General features: G+C 39.3%; 1 protein-coding gene across 3 annotated transcripts in view; it reads left to right on the top strand.

Annotated features, from left to right (window-relative positions):
- Nucleotides 1-22,335, top strand: part of FRMD4B (FERM domain containing 4B) — a 208,103-nt gene extending 185,768 nt beyond the window's left edge. For all 3 annotated transcript variants that reach the window (XM_015130422.3, XM_015130423.3, XM_015130426.3), the window contains exons 18-23: nt 3,305-3,361; nt 5,039-5,186; nt 9,805-9,924; nt 10,811-11,622; nt 15,866-15,998; nt 20,348-22,335. In XM_015130422.3, coding sequence (XP_014985908.1) covers nt 3,305-3,361; nt 5,039-5,186; nt 9,805-9,924; nt 10,811-11,622; nt 15,866-15,998; nt 20,348-20,468 — 1,391 coding nt within the window. In that variant the 3' untranslated portion in view covers nt 20,469-22,335. The remainder of the gene's footprint in view (nt 1-3,304; nt 3,362-5,038; nt 5,187-9,804; nt 9,925-10,810; nt 11,623-15,865; nt 15,999-20,347) is intronic.
- Nucleotides 22,336-24,392: the final 2,057 nt, after the last annotated feature.

Genomic DNA, 24,392 nt, shown 5'->3' with positions numbered 1-24,392 from the left:
GCCTGACAAAACTAAGTTTCTTAGGATAAAAATTGTTTGGAATTTCAGTTTTATAAGTATGTAAACTTGATTGAAAATTTCTGTAATTTATGAAGGCTATTTAAAGATATGGGCAGAATGGGCACAGCGCTCCACACCTATAATCCCAGCACTTTGAGAGGCTGAGGTGAGCAGATCACTTGAGCTAAGGATTTTGAGACCACTCTGGGAAGCATGGTGAAACCCCATCTCTTCAAAAAATATTTTAAAAATTAGCCAGGCATGGTGGTGCACACCTGTAGTCCCAGCCACAGGGGAGGCTGAAATGGGAGGATCATTTGAGCCCAGGCAGTTAAGGCTGCAATGAGCTATGATTGCACCACTGCACTCCAGCATGGGTGACAGGGCAAGACCCTGTCTTAAAAAAAAAAGTAAACAAAATTAAAAAATAAAGATATAGGCAAATGGTCATGATATAACATGAAATGCAGAAAAGCCTGATATAAAATTGTTACCACAACATGATCTCAATTTTATAGAAATATGCACACACAAAGACTGGCCAAGAACTATTTCAAAGTACTAATAGTTGTGAAATTTCAAGTAACTTAATTTTCTTCTTAATATTCTTCTGTATTTTCCAAGTTCTCAACATTATGTATTTATGACTTTCATTTTCAGAAAAAAAAGTAAACTGAGAAATCCCAGGTAGATTTAAAGTCCAATTGACCTTACATGTTTATTGGCATGGTTTTCAGCCTGGTGATTGAAATATGATTGTATTTTTTTGATTCTGAGAGTTTTTTTCCTTTACATCTTAACATCTAGGAAATTGGGATAGTTTTGGTTTTTTTGTTTGTTTGCTTTCGTTTTTGTTTTTGAGACAGAATCTCTCTCTGTGGCCCAAGCTGGAGTGCAGTGCTACCATCAAACCTCACTGTAGCCTCGACTTCCTGGGCTCAGGTGATCCTCCTACCTCAGCCTCCCTAGTAGCTGGGACTATAGGCGCACACCACCATGCCCGGCTAATGTTTTGTAGACATGGGGATTCACTGTGTTGCCCAGGCGGGTCTCAAACTCCTGAGCTCAAGCAATCCTCCCGCCTCAGCCTCCCAAAGTGCTGGGATTGCAGGTGTGAGCCACCACGCCCAGCCTTGGGATAGTTCTTAACACACTAGATGGTGTGTTACAATCATACTTGGCAATACTTTTTCAATTAATTTATTTTTTACTGGTATTTAAAATATATATCTTAGATTTGATGAAATAAGGTAAGTGAGTTTAGAATATACTTGGGTGTAGAGCAAATGATTTACAAAGCAGACGTTGCCTTTGGAAAGGGAATGCACAGCATCAACACACAAGTGTTAGTCCACTACAGCTGGAGAATGTAGAGTAGCTTTGACTGAACGTGAAATCCAGGTGGCCTTGGGGATCGTTAATTTCTGGACCTACAGATATGGGTTATTAGCATTGTGCTTAACTTCATGACCATTTGCTATGGCCCATTCATCCTCAAACTGTGCAAAATTCAAATGTTCTCCTTTACAGTGAAAGTATGCCTGACAGCTGACTATACTGGCACCTTGCCTTCAAGCTCCACTGTGTGTCTAATAGAGAGAGTTCACTTGTCTCTGATGCAGCTTAACATTAGAGATTGATTGGAGAGCTTCCCTTCATAATGGTTTTGAATTTTACATTGAAGGATTATATTTGCCTAGAACTTTGTGCCAAAGCACTCAATTGAATATGGAATGATTTGCAAATGCAGATCAATGCATGTGAGATACTTATCTTTACTGAATATGTTTGTGGGTATTTTTTTTTTATTGTTTTTTGTTTTGTTTTGTTTTGTTTTGAGACAGAGCTCTATCTGCTGCCCAGGTTGGAGTGCAGTGGCATGATCTTGGCTCACTGCAACCTCTGCCTCCCAGGTTCAAGCAGTTCTTCTGCCTCAGCCTCCCAAATAGCTGGGGTTACAGGCATGCACCACCATGCTTGGCTAATTTTTGTATTTTTAGTAGAGACAGTGTTTCACTGTGTTGGCCAGGCTGGTCTCAAATTCCTGACCTCCAGTCATCTGCCAACCTCGGCCTCTCGAAGTGCTGAGATTACAGGCATGAGCTACCATGCCTGGCCATGTTCTTTAACAGTTGATGGATACCAGCAATAGTCAGAGTGTTATGGCCATTGCCAACCAGAACGCAGTGTCTAGGTAACTAAAGATTTAAGTCTAGCTAACATTTACTGAGCATTTGTCATGTAATGCTGGGAGCTGGGCTAGGGGCTTTACATCTGTTATTCTAACGCCTCACCCCAGCACTACGTGATAGATACTGCTGTTATCCCCATTGTGGGGTTGAGCCAGGTGATACAGATTAATTTGCCCAAAGTCTCATAGTCGATAAATGGCAAAACCAAGACTTAAACCTAATTCAGTGGTTCTCAACCAGGGAGGCTGGAAATCCTATAATGCACAGGACAGTTCCCCAGGACAGAGGATTATCCAGTTCAAAATGTCAGTAGTGCCACTGTTGAGAAACCTGTTGAAAAGCTTGGCCAGTCATAGTGATTCACACCTTTAATCCCAGTACTTTCGGAGGCCTAGGCAGGCAGATCGCTTGAGCCCAGAAGTTCAAGACCAGCCTGGACAAAAGGTGATACCCTATCTTTACTAAAAATCCAAAAAATTAGCCAAGCGTGGTGCTGTGTACCTGTAATTTCAGCTACTCAGAAGGCTGAGGTGGGAGGATTGCTTAAGCGCAAGAGGTTGAGGCTGCAGTGAGCCATGATCGCACCATTGCACTCTAGTCTGGGCAACAGAATGAGACCCTGTCCTAAAAACAAACAAGAAAAAAAAAAAAAAAAGCCCTTTCTTTCAGGGAGGGGTCGAAAGCCAAGTTATATTAAGAGTAGATTCTCAAATGAGGATTCAGATGTGTTTTATTTAACATTTAGCATTTATGATAAGAATGGCATGATTTTTCTTTCCAGTTTGTTGGTCGTAAGCACTAAATATGTAGGTAAAGTTTTCTTCCAGTGTAGAAGAAACACTGAAAACTAGTTTAAAACCAGCACTCCCTTGAAGTCTGTTCCATTTTAAGAAATAATCTAATGTAATATTTGTACCATATGTAAAATGTTTTGATTTTTATTAGTATATGAGTCCATTCTTGCTACGGTAGTTAATTATTCTTAATGTACTGTAATTAATTACATTTATTGAAATGAAAATAAAATGCACTCCACTGAAAATTGTTTCTCTCAGCCCCCTCTAATTGTATAAATGCACAATTGCACTAAAGGCAGTTATTTTTATTCACAGAAGACATAATCCCCTCAGAGAGTAGCTCTTTGTCTGACACCACCACCTTTGATGATCGTAAGTGGCTCTTCCTTTTTTGGTTTAACAATGTGAGATATTCTGAAATAATTAAGATAATGCTCTTAGTTAAGTAAGGCCTATTTGTTTTTCTTTTGAGAAGAAGTAGAATAAACTAACTTACATTTGTGCAAAATGGTTGGGAAAGGAAGTGTATGATTAACACCTACTCAGGTTAACTCAGTATTAATAACAGGACCACAAAAATCACATGACCTCAGGAAATCAGAATGCCCTCACAGGAGTATCTAAGTCTCTCAGTAAGGACTTTAAGGCTCTCTAAAGTGTTTCTTAACTTTTTATTTTGAAGTAATCATAGACTCATGGAGAGCTGCATGATTAATAGAAAGACTCCTTCACCCAGCTTTTCCCAATGGTGACATCTTATGTATCTGGAGTCCCATATAAAAACCAGGATATTAGATTGTACACTTTATCACTGTGTTCATCACAATATGAAATAAAATCATTGTATGTTTTACAATATGAAATAAACTTTCATATTCTAGATAAAGGAAAGTTTATTTTACTTAGGAAGAAAGGCACAGTTAGACATTGGGCTACCTGTCATTTTGTTGTTTCATAGGGGCAGGCTGCATTATCGTAATGGCCTATATTTGTTCAATATATTTCTTTTCTTTTCTTTCTTTTTTTTTTTTTTTTTTTTTTTTTTTGAGACGGAGTTTCGCTCTTGTTGCCTAGGCTGGAGTGGTGCAATGGCGCGACCTCAGCTCACTGCAACCTCCGCCTCCCAGGTTCAAGCAATTCTCCTGCCTCAGCCTCCCTAGTAGCTGGGATTACAGGCATTAGCCACCACGCCCGGCTAATTTTTGCATTTTTAGTAGAGATGGGGTTTCACCATGTTGGTCAGGCTAGTCTCGAACTCCTGACCTCAGGTGATCCGCCTGCCTCAGCCTCCCAAAGTGCTGGGATTACAGGCATGAGCCACCGTGTCCAGCCATTTAATACATTTCATTATAGAATGGGTTTACTATCAACTAATAGAGTATTTCTTTGTCATCTCTTGTACTTAATCATGATTGAGTTGGCTATCTCTGTGGTATGACTTGAATTCCAGGAAACCACCCCCACACCGCTTTATCTTCCCCAAGTTTTATGGTGCATAAAATTTCACCACTGCAGAATTCTTCCTGTGAGCTGATGTTTGGTCATGCTTGCCACCCCTCTTTGAAAATGTAAATATCAGTGGGAAACATAACAAGCCTCTAATGATGCAGCGTAAGTCAGTTTCCTTACTTTCAATGACAGGATAAGCCTTTGGCCAAAGAGGCCTAAAAACTTTAAAAGTAAAGGTGAACAAAAATGATCCAGGCCAACTTCCCCTTGGTTCACACTGGAAGTTTTCTTTAACATAGCTTTTTAAAAGCTGCGGTATTACCCATTCCCCTTGAGTGCTTTACTCACTCAGAGTGACACCTGTTGAATTTGGCAAAAGATGGTTCAGGTCCCAGAAGAGTGTTCAGTAATTTCACTTTTTCTGGTGTATAAAATATAAAAATTAACTTCTTGAAAGTTATGATCTTCTAAAAATATCATCTTTGGAAGAACATTTTATTCACTAAATCTTCCAATTTCTTTTTTGAGATGTTGGCAAGATATTTATTTACCTATTAATTGGCCTACTTATTTTTTCATTCACCCATTTACTTATTATAGCCAGTGACGCCTTCACTCTTGCTGGGCAGCGATCAAGTTCAGTACCTCATTCTCCAAGAATTCTTCCCCCCAAGTCTCTTGGTATTGAGCGAATACATTTCAGAAAGTCGTCCATCAATGAACAGTTTGTGGATACCAGGCAGTCCAGGTGAGAGGTCGTATCGTCAGTAAGGTTAATGCCTCACAGCTAGGAAATTTTTCCTCCAAAATGCAATGTATGGTTGATACATTTTTACATGTTTTTATTTATCCTTCCAAAAGATGTTATCTTATAAAACTGGAGCATAGAAACTGACCCAGTTATTTGTTGTTCACAGCAAATGAAAATGTTTTTAATAAGTCTTTTAAAATGCATTTGACCATTTCCTTGACTTTAAAGTCTATTTGATCTATATTAACTTATAGGGACATTAATTATCATCTGGATTTGGACATACTGTCCACAGTTCAGTTTCATAGTCACTGGTCTAAGGAAATTAAGTCCACTCTGCCAAACCAAGTAGCAGGACTGATTTCCAGTCCTGCAAATACACATGGAACTTAAACTCATAATCTGTAAAATACATAATCCACGCATTTTCCCAGATATCTCAGGTAAACATTATCAGGGCAGTGAGACCAGGTTTTAGAAACATGACAGGCCAGTGGTTCCCAGAATTTGGCTGTATGGGTCAATCCTTAAAAAACAAACAGTTACCAGCTGTTTGCTTTGCCTAAAAAGAAATTTTCCAACAGGTTGAGTGTGGCAGCTCATACCTATAATCCCAGCACTTTGGGAGGATCACTTGAGCTCAAGAGTTGGAGACTACCAGTCTGGGCAACCTAATGAAGCCCCATCTCTAAAAATTTTATAGACAGAGTCTCTTTGTGTCACTCAGGCTGGAGTGCAGTGGTGTAATCTCAGCTCACTGCAACCTCTGCCTCGTGGGTTCAAGCAATTCTTCCACCTCAGCCTCCCAAGTAACTGGGATTACAGGCACGTGCCACCACACCTGGCTAATTTTTATATTTTTAGTAGAGACAGGGTCTCACCATGTTGGCCAGGCTGGTCTTGAACTCCTGACCCCAGGTGATCCAACCACCTCAGTCTCCCAAAGTGCTGGGATTACAGGCATAAGCCACTGTGCCCAGCCCAAAAATTTTTTTTTCAATTAGCCAGATGTGGTGTTGCATACCTAGTCCTAGCTACTTGGGAGACTGAGGCAGGAGGATTGCTTGAGCCCAGGATTTCACGATTGAAGTGAACTATGATCGTGTCACTGCACCCCAGCCTGGGCAACAGAGCAAGATGCTGTCTCAGAAAAAAAAAAAGGAAAAGAAAAGAAAAAGAAAACAAAAGAAACATTCAAACAAATAGCACCATGAATCCACGAAATAAATGACATTTTTATATCAAAAATATATTAACTATCATTGTTGTAGTAATACTAATCAAATGAAGTTAACATTTCACTTAATGTAATGTTAATTTCATGTTATATTAACTTCATATAACATTTCTATTGAGCACTTACTTTTTTTTTTTTCCCCCCCAAGACAGAGTCTCGCTCTGTCGCCCAGGCTGGAGTGCAGTGGCGCCATCTTGGCTCACTGCAACCTTTGCCTTTCGGGTTCAAACGATTCTCCCCCCTCAGCCTCCCAAGTAGCTGGGACTCAGACGCCCGCCACCACACCTGGCTAATTTTTGTATTTTTAGTAGAGATAGAGTTTCATCATGTTGGCCAGGATGGTCTTGAACTCCTGACCTCAGGTGATCCGCCCACTTCGGCCTTGCAAAGTGCTAGGATTACAGGCATAAGTCACTGCGCCTGGCCACTATTGAGTACTTACTGTGTCCCAGATACTGTTTATGTTTTTCCTAGGTAATTTATTAATGAATTTAAACTTCATGACAACCCTGATAGTGTTACTACTGTCATTACCCTTTACAGATAAGCACACTGAGGGCCAGCGACCATGAATAACTTCTTTGGGTTCATCAGCTAGTAAACATGGGAATCAAGGTTTGAACCTCGGTAGCCTAGAACTTGGCAGGATCCAAAGCTTGCGATCTGATTTCACTGAATATGTTATACCGCATCTCAGCAAAGATGGGAAGTATTTGCTCTACAAGGGCCAAAAATAAAAATAAAAAAAATTTAAATAAAGGAAATTATTCTCAAAATCAAGGTAGATTATTAGATTATTCAAGTTGGATAAATTGTGACTTATGAAAATATAACCTACACATTGTTATATTTCTATTTTATTTTATTTTATTTATTTTATTTTATTTTATTTTATTTTTTATTTTTTGAGATGGAGTCTCACTCAGCCACCCAGGCTGGAATGCAGTGGTGCGATCTCAGCTCACTGCAAGCTCCGCCTCCCAGGTTCATGCCATTCTCCCGCCTCTGGCTCCCGAGTAGCTGGGACTACAGGCACCCGCCACCATGCCCGGCTGATTTTTTTGTATTTTTAGTAGAGACGATGTTTCACTGTATTAGCCAGGATGGTCTTGATCTCCTGACCTCGTGATCCGCCCACGTCGGCCTCCCAAAGTGCTGTGATTACAGGTGTGAGCCACTGCACCTGGCCACATTGTTGTATTTCTAATTTGTTAAAGGCCAGTGAAAACTTTATCACATATCAGCCCAGTTTGTGGATTCGCATTTAGGAACTTTTGCCTGAAATGGTAAGAGATCCAAGGAGCTACAGCTGTGCTAGCCAGTTTAATTAAAAGTAAATAAAATTTAAAATTTGGTTCCTCAGTCATGCTAGCCACAATTCAAATGCTCAGCAACCGCTATCATATTGGTCAGAACAGACACAGAACATTTTCATCACTGCAGAAAGTCCTGTTGGATAACATGAGACAAGTGAGCTTCTTATGTTAGGGAAAACAAAGCTATTTCAGCAAAAGGAAGAATTATAGCTGGGAATCATTGTCTTAAAAATTATTGTACCCACATCTCCAGTCACTTACGATGGACTTGCTCTTTGATCCAGCAATTTCATTTACGAATTTTACTACCGAATCAACTAACTACATGTAGGATGCTCATTATAACCTTGCTTACACTAATGGCAAATTGAAAACAAAGTACATAATTATGGTAAATCCATACAATAAAATGCTATGCAGTCATTAAAATAACACTGTAGACAAATATTAAGCAACATAAAATGTTAGATACAACTTAACTTTTTAAAAAATGAGTGTTGAAAAAGAATATATAGTAAATCTCATGTTTTCTTGTTAAAAAATAAATACATATGTTTATATATAGATACATGCTTATAAGTTTATGTGCTTAGGAAAAATAATCTGTAAACAGTTAGTGTTGACTGGCTATATATAAGGTATCAGATTATATAGGCGGTGGCTCAGAGCGCCTGTAATCCCAGCACTTTGGGAGGCTGAGCGGTGCAGATTACTTGAGGTCAGGAGTTCGAAAACAGCCTGGCCAACATGGTGAAACCCCGTCTCTACTAAAAATACAAAAACAAACAAACAAAAGATTAGCCAGGCATGGTGGTGCACACCTGTAATTCCAGCTACTTGGGAGGCTGAGGTGGGAGGATCACTTGAACCCAGGAGCTGGAGGTTGCAGTGAGCCAAGATCACGCCACTCTCCTCAGGTCTGGGTGACAGAGTGAGACTCCATCTAAAAAAAGATTATAGACATTTAAATTTTTCTTTTTATCTGTATTTTTAAAGTTTTCTCCAATGAACTTAGACTTGCTTTTGTAGTAAGTAAAATTTGATCAAAATTACTTTTAGTTAAAAAAAATTAACTTCCATCCTGGCTAACATGGTGAATCCCTGTCTTAACTAAAAATACAAAAAAAATTAGCCAAGTGTGGTGGCAGGTGCCTATAGTCCCAGCTACTCAGGAGGCTGAGGCAGGAGAATGGCATGAACCCAGGGGGCAGAGCTTGCGGTGAGCTGAGATTGCGCCACTGCACTCCAACCTGGGGGATAGAGCGAGACTCCATCTCAAAAAAAAAGAAAAAAGAAAAAAATAACTTCAAATTGTGTTGTCACTGTGCTGGGAAGTAGACATAGTGATTTAAGGATGTTGCTCTTAGTCCAGGGACCAGCAAACAACAGCCCAGTGGCCAAATCCGTCCTGCTGTTTTTGTGTAGCCCATGAGCTAATAATGGTTTTTATATTTTTAGGTAGCTGGTGGTGGGGGGATCAAAAGCAATATTTTATGACATGTAAAAATGATATGAAATTTAGCATCCATAGGTCATTTTCTTGGAACACGGCCACACCCATTCTCTTACATATTATCCATGGCTGCTTTTGCACTGCAATGGCAGAGTTGAGTAGTTGCTATAGACACCATCTGGCCCACAAAGCCAATAACTATTTAGTATTCTAGACTGTTTACAAAAAAGGAGTGAACTGAATTATACATCCATCCCTGTTCACCACCAAGATTTGATCATCTAAGGACTGTTTTGAATGTTCAAGTGCCTACATAAACAGCTCTAGTTGCTTTGAGTCTTTTTATTCAGTGTACTCTTTATTAAAAGTCCTTTCTTTCCCTACATATTTGTGACTCAGAAAGTCAGACCATATATGCTTCCCCTAAAACTCATCTAGAACAGACCAGGAAGTGCCCTGGTGGTTTAGTGAACCACAAAGACGCCCTTCCTATCTTTCTCCCTATTTTCCCTTTCCTTGGGCTTCTAGTAAGTTTCCTATCTGCTTATGACAAGTTTGCCAGAGATGTTGAGAGACTCATCATTTCCTGAATTCTTTTTCTCATCACAGAGAAATGCTGTCGACACACAGCAGCCCTTACAAAACTCTGGAGAGGCGGCCCCAGGGCGGACGAAGCATGCCCACCACGCCAGTTCTTACCCGAAACGCCTACAGCAGCAGCCACTTGGAGTAAGAGAGCTTCATTCTCATTGCTTTAGCTGTGTTGATTTTTGCTTTGAGGTTCTGTCTTGCTTTGTTGTGTTTTTTAATCATTTCAAGTGACTTTCTATAGCAGGACCTTGTTTTATGGTTTTACATTTTCTGCTAACTTATGGTTTCAAATATGTTGGCAAAGAAAATGTATTTGACTTGTTCAAATATACATTAGATTTTTAGTACCTTAATTTCCCCAGTCACATATTACCATTCATTATTCAATGGTGAGGATGAAGTTAGTAACAATAGCACCATTTGGAAATGTTTGTGAGTGCTGTGCTAAATGTTTTATATGCACTGGATTATTTAGTCCCTACAGCAAGCCTTTTGTGAGGTAGATATTAGATATTGTTTTCATCATCATCTTACAAAACAGTAAGCAAGATTCAGAGAGGTTAAATATCTGGACTGAGCTCATACAGCTGGGAAATAGCAGTGCCATAACTCAGCCCAGACACCCCTGACCTGCACTTGAATGTACCATGTCTTCCTATCCTCTAGGAAGACAGGACCCTCCAAAGACACGTTGGGTTTTTTTTTGGTTTTGTTTTTGTTTTTTCCAGGCTCTGATGCAAACTGTGCATCCTCAGTCTATGTCTTTCCCTACCCTTAAGGAAGGATTTCGCTTGTGGAACTAACAGAACCTGGTTGTTTTCTCATTTTGACTATGGTAATGAATTTACGTGTGAGCCAATAGATTTGGTGAACAAATGGGTTCTGTTGTGCCGTCAGCTTTGGCAACCTTCAAAGTCCTATTGCGATTCACGAGCTGTTCAGTCTTTCAGCATGGTATTCTTTTTTCCTATTTGGGTCCTCCTTTTCTTCTTGGTGTTGACAAATTTGCCTTCTCCTCTTTCAGACCTGAATCTTCCTCTCAGCACTGCCGCCAGCGGAGTGGAAGCCTGGAGTCCCAGTCCCACCTGCTCTCCGAGATGGACAGCGATAAGCCATTTTTCTCCCTCTCCAAATCCCAAAGAAGCAGCAGCACAGAAATCCTCGATGATGGGTCTTCTTATACAAGCCAATCAAGCACGGAGTATTACTGTGTGACACCAGTTACAGGCCCCTATTACACCACCCAGACCCTGGACACTCGCACCAGGGGTCGGAGGAGGTCAAAGAAACAGAGTGTTTCTACTTCAAATTCAGGAAGCATGCCCAACCTAGCACAAAAGGATAGTTTGAGGAATGGTGTCTACTCAAAGAGTCAGGAGCCACCGTCTTCCAGTTACTACATTGCCGGGTACACGCCCTATGCAGAGTGTGACTTTTATTACAGTGGTAGTTATGTCTATGAGAATGACACCGAGGGACAGTATAGTGTCAACCCTTCCTACCGGTCCTCAGCCCACTATGGATATGAGCGCCAGAGGGACTACAGCAGATCCTTTCACGAAGATGAGGTTGACCGGGTACCCCATAACCCATATGCAACTCTCCGGCTGCCAAGAAAGGCTGCCGCAAAATCGGAGCACATCACCAAAAACATCCACAAGGCCTTAGTCGCCGAGCACTTGCGTGGCTGGTACCAGCGGGCCACTGGGCAGAAGGATCAGGGGCACAGCCTGCAGACCAGCTTTGACTCAGACAGGGGATCACAGAGATGCCTGGGGTTTGCGGGGCTGCAGGTACCTTGTTCTCCAAGCAGTCGTGCATCCTCCTACTCTTCAGGTGAGAATACTGTAAAAACACACGACACCTGGATTTTATTTACATCATGTTTCCTGCCCACCCAGAACCGCTTCACGGATCATGAGACCAGTACCCAAGGTCAAAAGAGTGGCAACCATTCGGTGGTAGAACCCCACAATAAGAATTTCCAACTTAGAAACAGTTCTTTCCAGCTCTCCAAAGAACTCGGTACACGAGTCTAATGAAGCAAACTGTAGATTCAAATCCAGCAAATATTGATTGAGCACTTGCTCTCTGTGCTGCCCTGTGTTAGGTTTTTTGTTGTTGTTGGTTTTTTTTTTTTTTTGAGACAGAGTCTCGCTCTGTTGCCCGGGCTGGAATGTGTTAGGGGTTTCACTTGCTTTATCTTTTTAGGATTTACATTGACAGGCACATCTCTTAAATGTGTTCACGTCATTGAGGTTTGATATTTTTAAAGAATAAACCCTCAGGTAAGCAGAAAACATTAGAATTATACATCCATCGTTGTTCACCACCAAGATTCAATCATCTAAGGACTGTTTTGAATGCTCAGGTGCCTGCATAAGGCTCATGAGAATCCTGATAGGACCTGGCATTGATTAAGCCCTGTTCTAAGTAATTTGCTTTTTTTTTTTTTTTTTTTTTGGTAGAAACAGGGCTTAGGTCGGGTCTCGCTATGTTGCCCAGTCTGGTCTCAAACTCCTGGCCTCAAGCAACCCTCCTGCCTTGGCCTCCCAAAGTATTGGGATTACATGCAAGAGCCACAGTACCTGGCCACGCACATTGTAATTCACTATTCATATATACCTATGTTATGGTTGACTTAAGGGATTTTCAAAGATAATTTTGATTAGAGATGTTTCCTTTTTACCCTTGATATTGACTTTGGCCCCTAACTCTGCTAACATTTGTGGAGGACTTCCTGCCTACTCCCAGTTGTGCTAGGTACTTTAAGTAGAGAAATAGAAGATAGGGGAGGCTCTGTGTATGGTTTTATTTATTCAGCAAATGAGCAGGCACATTCAAAATGTGGAGGACCCAGTGTTGAACTAGTTCCTGGTCACGATGAACTCAGAGTCAGCAGCCAGAAGAATGTTTAAAAATTAAGCAATTTTAAAACTCTGAGAAATGATTTAAAACTCCGAGAAATTCTCAAACTGCCAGAAAACCTATAGGTCACGAGTCTCGCCTTCTCCCTTATTAGCATGACACCTTAGTGAGACATAGTATAAGGATTCCTGAGTCATTGCATAATAGTCATTGCATTGAAAACTACACCTGTAAAAAAAAGTTTCATATACTTGTTGACAAGAGGCGTTTCCATGGAGATTTCTATTTGGGTTCAAGTTTTCTCCTATTTGTGCAGGACTTTGGACTTCTACTAGGGATGTCCCATCTATTACCACATCTAACATATGAAAGGGCTTCTGTAATTATTTCTTATTTATGGCTCTGACCTAGAAAACACCTTTCTTCCTCTTAAAGTTCAAGATGTGAGAAAGTTTCATAGGTCAAACCTGGGCAGGATGGGCAGAGTACTACAAGGGAAAAACCAAGCAAGGAGGGCTGAGATGCGTGTGGATGGTCACTGCAGCACGGGACTGGGGTGGCACCCAGGGGAAGCAGGTGTAACTGAGGAACCTCAACATTCCTGACTGTTAGCTTAGTAAAGGTGAGATGGAAGTGAAGCTTCCTGTTTCAGACCTGGTGTGAGCTTTGCTGACAGTAGCAAGATGTGGCCCCACAGACCAAAAGGCATCACTCTTTAAAGAACTACAGGGATGGAATCAGTACTCCCAGAAATCCCTTCTGGATTTCCCCTCATTTCTGTCTCCACTTTATAACTGCAGAAATGTATTACAACAGGCAGGCATCATTCTCATGGAGAGATAAATTTCCAGTTATTTGCTAGATTAGTCCTAGGTTTGTAGTCCCTTCCAGCCACCTGAAGGCTCTCTCGGTGGACTCAGTTTTAGTAATGACAACTACTATTTGTTGGCAGCTTACTAGATGCCATGCACATTCAGCACACTATGTGCAGTCTCCTATTTAATGTATGCAACAGTTCTATATAGTGATTGCTATTGTTATGCTTATTGTTACTATCCTAATTTTGCAGCTTAGGCAACTCTGGCTACAGAGTTTAAATAACCCAAGTCCAGAAGCTACTAAGTGGTGGGGTGGGGATCTATCCTAGCTCAGCTTTTTTTTTTTTTTTTTCTTTTCTTTTTTAAAGAGGCAGAGTCTCAGTCTGTCAACCACGTTGGAGTGCAGTGACACCATTATAACTCACTCAGTCTCAAACTCCTTGGCTCAAGATCCTCCTGCCTCAGCCTCCCAAGTAGCTAGGACTACAAGTACGCACCACCATGCCTGGCTGATTTTATTTTTTTTGTAGAGACTGGGCTCTGTTTCCCAGGCTGGTCTCCAACCCCTAGCCGCAAGTGATCTTTCCACCTCTGCATCCCAAAGTGCTGGGATTACAACCGTGAGCCATCACACCCAGCCCCCTAGCTCTGACATCTTAACCACTAAGGCTCAGAGCCTCTGATTTACAGTTCAGAAATGGCTTGGAAGCTCAAACTGAGAGTGTTACATCAGTTAGTCAAAACCTCATGACATGCAGGGCCACAGATGAGTTTTGAAATGTGTTTGTCCTATAGTGATCACAGGCACTTTGTGGGGATGAGAGAGAAGAGGAGTAGGTCTGAAGCCAGAAACAGGAAAAGGAAAAGAGATGGAAAAGAGCAGTGCTGGTTTCTGAGTCTTGGACGAGCATCATGGCGTTGTGGTTACCTTGTCCATCCTAGGCATGGAGCAGAACTGGTTTTATAGAGAGGACAACAAACACCCAGTGATGAGGCATTTGTTGGGCTTTGCTCCCAAATTATGCCCTTGTCTTGTTCCAGTTCAGTTCTTCTGTAGAACTAAATCCCTTCTTCCTGAATTCCTTCCTGTGCTAGTTACCACCTCGCCTCCCCGACCCCACGCCCCATACACACACTTTTTTAAGACAAAAAATAGCCTTGATCTTGCTAGTGGCCAGTGTTATCTTTGGCTGAAGAATAGTCAAGTCTCAATACGTCAACTTATGGAACACGTTTCCTCCAAGGCCTCTGACAAACCCAGAATCATCATCTCACCTTTATAACACCATAGCATGAATGGGAAGATTCTCGCAATATATGAGAATTGTTTTCTTGCTTGTCTTTCCAGTTATTTTAAAAATTATTTATGTATTATTGTTATTTTCTTTTTGGGGATAGGATCTCGCTTGGTGGCCCAGGCTGGAGTGCAGTGGTGCAAACATGGCTCACTGTAGCCTTGACTTCCCAGGCTTGAGTGATCTCCCGTGTCAGCTTCCCAAGTAGCTGGGACTACAGGTGTGCACCACCACGCCAGGCTAATTTTTGTATTTTTCGCAGAGATGGGGTTTTGCCATGTTGCTGAGGCTGGCCTTGAACTCAGGGGCTCAAGCGATCCTCCCACCTTGACTTCCCAAAGTGTTGGGATTACAGGCTTTTGCCACTGAGCCTGACCTAAAATGATTTTTATTATTTTTATTTATTTATTTATTTTGAGACAGAGTCTCACTCTGTCACCAAGGCTGGAGTACAGTGGCGTGATCTTGGTTCACTGCAATTTCCACTTCCTGGGCTCAAGCAATTCTCCTGTCTCAGTCTCCTAAGTCGCTGGGATTATAGCCATGCACCACCATGCCCGGCTAATTTTTGTATTTTTTGGTAGAGACAGGGTTTCACCATATTGGCCAGACTGGTCTCGAACTCTTAGCTTCAAGTAGTCCTCCCGCCTCGGCCTGCCAAAGTGCTGGGATTACAGGCTTGAGCCACTGCGCCTGACCCCAACCTAAATTATTTTTTGAATTGACAAATTTATCTTTCAATTAATCTTATTCTCAATAATATTAATAGTTATCATTTATTGAGTGCTTACTCTGTATCAAGTATAGTGCTAAAGATTTTCATAATTACTTTAATCCTGGTATCATACCCATACAGAATATATTAATATTATTATCCCTACTCTATACATGAGGAAACTGAGGCTTAAAGAGGATAAACTACTTGCCTAAGGTCACATAGCCAGGAATTCACTAAATTGGAATAGGAACTCTGTTACTTCAAACCCTCTTAAATCTCTGCTCTGACAAAGCTGATTGCAGTGTTCATCTGAATGACCTTAACAATTTTTCACTTTTAATATCTCCATTAATTTTATCTTTTTCCATTTTTATTTCCAGTGTCTTCTACAAATGCTTCTGGGAACTGGAGGACCCAGTTAACCATAGGGCTGTCGGATTATGAGACTCCAGCACATTCTTCTTACACCAGCTGCTATGGCAATGTCTATAATCCTTTACCCTCTCCAAGCAGGTGAGGAGGCGGTGCTTGAAAATCCTAGGAGCCTGTTCCAGTTCAAAAGAATTCAAGGATCCTAATTTACAAACGTCAGATAATCTAGTTCAGGGGTTGGCAAACTATGGCCTGTGGGCCAAATCCAGCTGCCACCTGTTTTGGTAAATAACGTTTCATTGGAGAATAGCCACACTCATTCACTTACACGTTCTCTGTGGCTATTTTTGCACTATGAGGGCAGAGCTCAGTAGCTGCACCAAAGCCCAAAACATCTGGCCACCACAGCCAAAAAGTGTCTGGCCTTTAAGAAAAAGTTTGCTAACCCCTAATCTAACTCATTCAAATTTGACCCTGTTCTTCAGTATTACATTGAATTCTTGTATATTTCCTCTAATGTTTACAAAGAACTACTTGCACAGACACCAAAGCCAAAAATATCTGGCCTTTAAGAAAAAGTTTGCTAACCCCTAATCTAACTCATTCAAATTTGACCCTGTTCTTCAGTATTACATTGAATTCTTGTATATTTCCTCTAATGTTTACAAAGAACTACTTGCACAGACACCAAAGCCAAAAATATCTGGCCTTTAAGAAAAAGTTTGCTAACCCCTCATCTAACGCGTTCTGTTCTTTAGTCTGTACATTGAATTCTGAGTCTGAAGCTTTTTAAAAAAATTATGGTACTTGAAATCCTATTAGTGATAAGTCCATTTAAGTCTCTTTTGAAACCTTGCAGGAATAATCTCTCTACTCCAGGAAAGGCTGTTCGTACCAAGGTTCCTCAGACAGTTGGTAGGCTGGATTTCAAACATTTGCTGCCTTTTTATCTGATCCTATGTTTGTTATGAAGCAACAGACACAGCCAGCTGTCCTGTTTGTCTGTAAAAGTAGTTCTTTGTAAACATTAGAGGAAATGTACAACAGCAATTTGTTAAAACTGATTTTTTTTTTAATTGCAGACTCTGAATTACTTTTTAAAAAAATTCTTGTTATCCATAGGAATTAAGTTTGAAGAGGTCATTTGTCCCTTTTACTTTCCCACAAAAGATAATCCACACCCATGGTACCAAGAAGTAGGACATTTTCTGTTTTTTTAGAATGTGTAATTTTGATTCCTTTAAGTCATATTGCTTCAGGCACAGAAGACTTATACAGGCTACAACTTATAAAGGTTTCTATGCTGGTAAATTTGAGAATTTAGCAGTTTCTTATCAAGGCACTCACTGTTACAAGCAAATTGGAAATATTCAGGCCCAAATGCCTTTTTTTTTTTTTTTCTCCACATTCAGTGGGAGTTTTTCTTGGCTTGAAATATTAAGCCAATTGTCTCAGCTAAACAAAGGGTATACTCAAAATAGAATTGTAATGAAAATATACTTCAGAAGATGTCACATAGCTTGGACTTCTGTAAATAATGTTTGAAAATGAGTTAGGAGCAAGAACCAACATGACTGGTCTAAAATTTGAACCGAACCTTTTCAGTTTAGTTCTAACCATTTTTAAATAATATATTTGCAAATTATTTTCATGTTTGTGTAATTTTACTTGTCTTTTTGTTGACTCAGAAATGATAATACAGTTTTTGGTGCATTACGCAGTTCTAATATCCTTAACACTACTGTCATTGGACTCAGGGAGTGTTAAGCATTTTTAGAGAAAATCTGTTTTTACAAAGTCTGCTCATATGTATCAGACAGCCCAAGATGGCTTGATAGGGGATCACAGGGGGCATAACATACAGGAAATTAGAAGCTATTTAAAAATCCCTATTGTTTGTTTGTGTATGCGTATGCATATATGAGCTCATGGTGGAAATTTTATAATAAAGAGATAAATAAGTAGGAAATAAATTAGCCATAATTCCACTATCCAGAGATAGCAGCTCTTAACATTTTGGCATATTTTCCCCATTTTTCTCTGTCCACGTAACATGGAATGATATTGTACATACAGTTTTATATCTTATGTTGTACATGAAATCCTACATCTCCGTGTTTTAAAAAACTTAACATCATAACATAACCATGTTCCCATGTGTTTGAAAACTCTTTAAACCTTATTTTATATGACTAAGATGATATTCCCCTCAAATGAACCCTAATTTACTTAGCAGCTCCTCATTTTTTGAAGTTTTTTTTTTGAGAGGCTTTTAGATTTTTCTTTTTCTTATTAAAGTACGGCAGCCATTTTTACTTTTTTTCTTTCCCAAGATGGAGCCTTGTTGTGTTGCCCGGGTTGGAGTGCAGTGGTGTGATCTCAGCTCACTGCAACCTCTGCCACCCAGGTTCAAGTGATTCTACTGCCTGAGCCTCCCAAGTAGCTGAGATTACAGGCACGTACCACCATGTCTGGCTAATTTTTGTATTTTTAATAGAGACGGGGTTTTGCCACGTTGGCCAGGCTGGTCTCGAACTCCTGACCTCGTGATCTGCCCGCCTTGGCCTCCCAAAGTGCTAGGATTACAGGAGTGAACCATGGCGCCCAGCCCAGTATTGCAGCTGTTAACATCTTTGTCCAAAATATGTGTCTGAATCCCAGATTATTTTCATAGGATACATTCCAATAACTAGAGTTAGTGGATTAAATTGAAAAGTGTATTTTTTAAAGCTCTTGCTTTCCAGAAAGATGTGCCACTTTGCTCTTATGGCCACAGAGATACGGAAGTGCTTATTCCCATCCATTTGTTTATTTAGGGTTCTTTTTAGGATACAGTCTGATCAATTTAACTTAACCTATTAACAAGGCAAGGATAGTAACAATCATTCATAAAGCTTTAGAAATTTGCTCTAAAATTCTGTACATTGTTTTTATGAAAACATGATTTTTAAAATAAGAGGGAATTAGGTTTTAAGATAAAAATGAAAAACTAGATTTTTCCCTTAAGCCAAAGATTTGAAATGCATAGCAATATATTAGTGTTTTGTTGTTTGTTAAAATAAAGTGTATATTATTTAAAGATCCTTTGCCCTAGAGTATCCAGGTCTTAAAATTATAGAAAGGTACTAATTTTTACCAATAAATTTTTTTTCTAGTACAATTGGCATAATTGTCATTAGCATAAACTTTCCAAAGTAGAAATGTTGAAGCTACCTAGTACATAATACAGTGAAATTCTTGGCTCTACTGCTGCAAACTGTATTTCCAAATAACTTTTTTTCTTTCACCTCCTATTTTCCATTCCCTTTCTCCTTTCCTATCTAACTCTATTACTAGGCAAAACCAAGGGCTTCTATCCCCAAGAATGGTTGTGTCTCCAGAAATGAGATCAGTTGTAAATTCTCTTTTGCTAAGTGTAGCCAGCTGTAGTAAGTACAGTACCTTTAATCTGTGTGTTGCTTCTTGCATAGCAGGAGTTTTGCTTGCACTGACTGATGTGTGAAATTATGAAATCTGCCTTTGTTTTTTATGTTACATGAAAACACTAAAAACCTTTATTTCCAAAGCTCTTCTTCCAAAGACTTTAAAAAAAAAATCACCTTTACTAAAATACTTTGGAATGTAAAATATAAAAGAAATCAACTAACCATCTAATCTCTCTTAACCTACCGTGACAATAATGCAGTTTTGCTTATCAGAATGGTTTGTATGATAGGATGCTCTCACTTGGAATTGCCATCTAAATATGCCTATGATTTTTTAATGTGATGCTGTTTCCTGGATCACTTCCAATTATGCCTGACCCATAAGCCCTAGGGATATCATGTATGTCCCGACGTGCCCCTGCCACCTTCTGAATGTATTATTTTGTCCCTGAGGAAAGCATCTAGCATATTCCCTTAATTTGAAGAATACTTAAAATGTGATTGTCACAATATAATTTTTAAAACGTTAAAAATATAACTGTCACACAAATAAAAATGGGCATGGGCCAAAGATTTATTGAACTCATTGATAAGTGAACTAGCAGAATGATAAAGCTGGTTCAAAGAGAATTCAAGACCCTGAAAGAGAGAATGTTGGAAAAGACTACCAAATGAGATACAAAACCAGTTAATATCCTATAGGGCAATAAAACTGTAACCATAATCTTTTTTACTAGACAAGTTATTTGTATTGCTTTGAGACAAAAAATCTACAAGTTAACATGTAACTTAATACAATCTGGGTCCTGATCAATGGTAAATACAAGTTAAACAAAGGTATGTCTTTCCAGAGAATTAAATAATCCTTTTTATGGGCCTGTTAAACAATGCTCCGGTTTGACATTGAAAGAACATGCAGTCATCCTTCTCCTTTGCCTTATCTCTACATTTTGGGAAATTTTTCTTAATAGTGCTTCCTACTAACTTCTTTAAATGTAGTAGTCTTTGTGCTGTGGGGACAAAAATATGGCCACAAGTAGTAACTTTTCTGGTTTTCTTTAATAGACAATACACAGAAATCAGTCAACTGGATGGTACAGATGGAAACCGGCTGGAAGACAACCTGGAGAGTAGTGAGCAGAGACTCTTTTGGCATGAAGATTCAAAGCCTGGAACATTAGTCTGAACTGCAGTTGGACCTCTTGACCAAGCACTGCGTTCTCACACTAGTGTGCCTTGCAAATCGTATTCGTCTTCCGAGAGGATGTTCGTTTTAGAAACCTAAAGACATCAAAGGTTGAAGAGAAGACTTAGTTGCCCTGGAAGTGAATCAGTGAATCACACACGAAGCCCCACAAAGCCCCTGAAGGAGGATTTGGCCTTTCAAACTCTAGGCACTAACCTAACTGCAGGGTCTGCCCACGTGTTGAAGTACTGCCAAGAGAGGACTCAGTGTGAAGCCTTCATCAATAGCAAGCACTTTTTAAGGGAATAAAAGATGTTAAAGGCAAACCTCAAAACCATGAAAGGGCGTTCAGGATGTCCCATGGCAATAAAGACAGGGGAAATCTCAGAGCACAATTCAGCAGGATGAGAAAAGGGGAACCAGAAGCTCCGGAGTCACTGCTCACCTCACAGAGTTTGAATTCGCGAGCTGACAAAGAATAACATGCTCTTTCTACACAGACATGGACAATTTAGACAGTATTGGAAAATTACTTGAAGCTGGATTTTCATGAAGTTCTGAATGAGTGTAAATGTTTTTTAGGATATTATAAAGAGCGGTGTTTTTCATAAGTACCATAAAATGGGTTCTGGAAAAACTTATTACCATAGCATCCTGTAATATAACTTATGGTAGCAGATTGGGGAAAATGAAGCAGCCCACTGAATAATTGACAAAGTCTGCTTGGAGAATGTTTTAAGGTACAATATCATTGAGCTCCTTTTTCCTTTCTCCACTAATTGCATGATGAGCTATTGTTCTGGCTGGTAATTCTCCAACTCGGCTGTCATTTGAAGTGGCAGACTTAAAATGGAAAGTTTTTATAATTATCAGTTTGAAAAAGTATTTTAAGATGATACAGAAGGCATCCAAAACAACAGAAAAAAAAAAAAGCCACGTCATTTTAGATGAATTGCGTGCCTTAAAATGGTGAACATTAGAAAATTAAACAAGTCTGAATTCCACAAGTAGTTCCAAGTCACCAAGTGACAAAAACAAGGTTAACGTTAAAAAACAACAACAGCGACAACGACAAAAAACTCCAAGCTGCAGTGGATTTCATTATGAGGCTAAAACTACCTCATACTTTCCTGGGAAGAACTAATTAGCTATGGTTTATTGTAGGGTTTTGTTTGTTTGTTTTTTAAAGCAAATTATTTCCATATTCCAGTTTGATCTTTTTTGTCATCTTTGTTTCAAAATTCCATAAAAGGTGCTCCTTTCCTCCCTCTTTTATACAAGTTTCTTGTTCATATTGTGAATAGAAAAGTTTCTGAACAACTTTTTGGAACATTTTCTATCTATATTCCAAAGCATGTAATATATACATAAAAATGATTTGTTAAACTGGTCCTTAGTCATTTGTATAATTAGAAATGAAGTTGAGGGAAAATTTTTGGAAAAACAAGCAAAAAAATAACTTATTCCTTTTTTGCATATTTGTATAGCCTTCTAGAAACAGAAATAACCCTTTTGCATATTCTTTTATTGTTCTGACTTTTCAAGACCTATTATTTTTTTACATAGGTCAATAAACGAAAGGTGTGCTACTGAAAATGTTTATGTATTCTTCCATTTATGTCAGGGCTTCATGTGAAGCAGGTTGCAGTGTTCTACTTCGAGTAATCATACTGGGCAAGATTTCGGATTTTTAGTTATAGTATTACCATATTTTATTCCAGGTTGTACATTTTTAAATATTTACATTTGAAAACAGGGTTCATCTTTTGATTGATGGCATATTCTACTTGAATTGGCAGTTTTTTCTTAATAGTACATTAAAAATAATGCTGTGTCTTACAATAAAGTTGCCTTAGAATTGATGAAATACAGTAGTTTGTCTCACTGAGGATGACTGATGAGAATTTTTAGGTTTTTTCATCTTGGAAATGTTGTTTATTTGTAGCAGGTAATTTATACTCATTTCACAGACTGGCAAACAGGTCTTCTAAATTCAAGAAATTAGTTCTCTGACATCCTTTAATCCTACATAACGCAGAGAAGGGAGTGGAAATGAAATATAGGGAGACCTTAATATTTCCATACACGTATCTTGCATAAAATAACATTTTTCTGTTCCAGAAATGGTATGATTACAATTGCAAGTATGCCTTGAAAGGGCAAGTATCACTTGGCTCCCAAAGAGGAAAAGATGGTATAGAAATGGAAGCTCAGGGCCAGGCATGGTGGCTCACACCTGTAATCCCAGCACTTTGGGAGGCCGAGGTGGGAGGATTGCTTGAGCTCAAGAGTTCAAGACCAGCCTGGGCAACATGGTGAAACCCCATCTCTATGAAAATACAAATATTAGCCAGTTGTAGTGATGTGTGCCTATAATCTCAGCTACTTGGGAGACTGAGCTGTGAGGATGGCTTGAGCCTAGGAGGCGGAGGTTGCAGCGAGCCAGAATCGTGTCACGGCATTCCAGCCTGGGCAATAGAGCCAGACCTTGTCTCAAGAGGGGAAAAAAAAAAAGGAAGAAAGAAATGGAAGCTCAGCAATCCTATTGCATGGATTTCTTCGTCTCTTTTGAAAAACATTTCTCAACCACATTGGTGTTGAACCAATTAAACTACATTATTTATTAAAAGCCAAAAAGTGACAAGAGTACATTATTCAACATGTAAGTTTCCTCTTTTTTATTACAAAATACCATATACTCATGGTAAACATTTTAAATGCAAAACCAAAATAGTACATAACAAAAACATAATCGTGCCCATTAGACTAACTCTCAGATATGATAGTTAATTTACTGTATATTTGTTTGGATTTTTTTTTATGCATATAGCAACTTTTTAAAAGTCCAGCATATTACAAGTACAGTTTTACAACTTAGTTTTTTTGTTTGTTTTGTTTTTTGCCTAATATATCTTAGGCCTCTGTATCAAGACATACTGAACTACCTCATAAAGATGTATGTTTATTTAGCAAGGTGGATTTTTTAAATTGCCTCACCTTCCTTGATATTTGTCTATTTTTCAACATTTGAGAAAATTTTTCAAAATTCTTCCTTGTATTCACAAAAGCTTAAATATTATAAGAAATAAAGATTCCAGAATTGTTTTAAACTATTAGTTTGGTCTGTTCTTAGGAACAAAGGCTCAGACTAAAGAGTTTCCACAAATGTGAGAGTCCTTAAAGAGCTTCCAGAACTGGAAGAATGACTTTCTTCAGTACAATAGGGAAGTTTAGATTATTTCCTAGAGTAGTGCTTCTCTAACTATCAGTAGTGAAAGACCAATTTTTAAAATTTCCAATCCATTGTGTACCTATAGTTTTATAAAGTAAAATGGAAAGCAAATTACTAGAGGAGAAAAGCTAATTCAGAAAAAGATAAATTAGACAATTGAAAAAACATAAAATACACATCCCTATTTATTATTAGATTCAACAGACATAAAACTACTCTGTCAAATTGCAATCAAAGTTTCTCAACACCAGCTCTCAATTTCTGTACTAACCTTGCCCCACGTAACAGACCACCCTTTACTAAGCACTGACTTGGTGTTATGTCAAGGGAGGTGCTTCATCCATGCTTGTCAAGACAAGCCAATAGTTGTCCTCTGTTATCTCACAGGGCATGGAGACACAGTCCATTTCCAAAGAGAAAATCTTTTGACATGTACACAAAGCCCAGAAGGTAATGAAAAACTTAACTCCTTTTTCAGCTTAAAAGTTTAGTGAGCCTCTTATGTCCTGTTTCTCTCTTTTCTTTTCTTCTTGTTCTTCTTCTTTTTTTTTTTTTAAGATGGAGTCTTGCTCTGTGGCAAAGGCTGGAGTGCAGTGGCATGCTCTCAGCTCACTACAACCTCTGCCTCCCAGGTTCAAGCAATTCTCCTGCCTCAGCCTCCTAAGTAGCTGAGATTGCAGGTGTGCACCACC

Source organism: Macaca mulatta, chromosome 2 (genome assembly GCF_049350105.2).
Source record: "Macaca mulatta isolate MMU2019108-1 chromosome 2, T2T-MMU8v2.0, whole genome shotgun sequence".
Classification (NCBI taxonomy): Eukaryota; Metazoa; Chordata; class Mammalia; order Primates; family Cercopithecidae; genus Macaca; species Macaca mulatta.
This window is presented reverse-complemented; position numbering and strand designations above follow the sequence as displayed.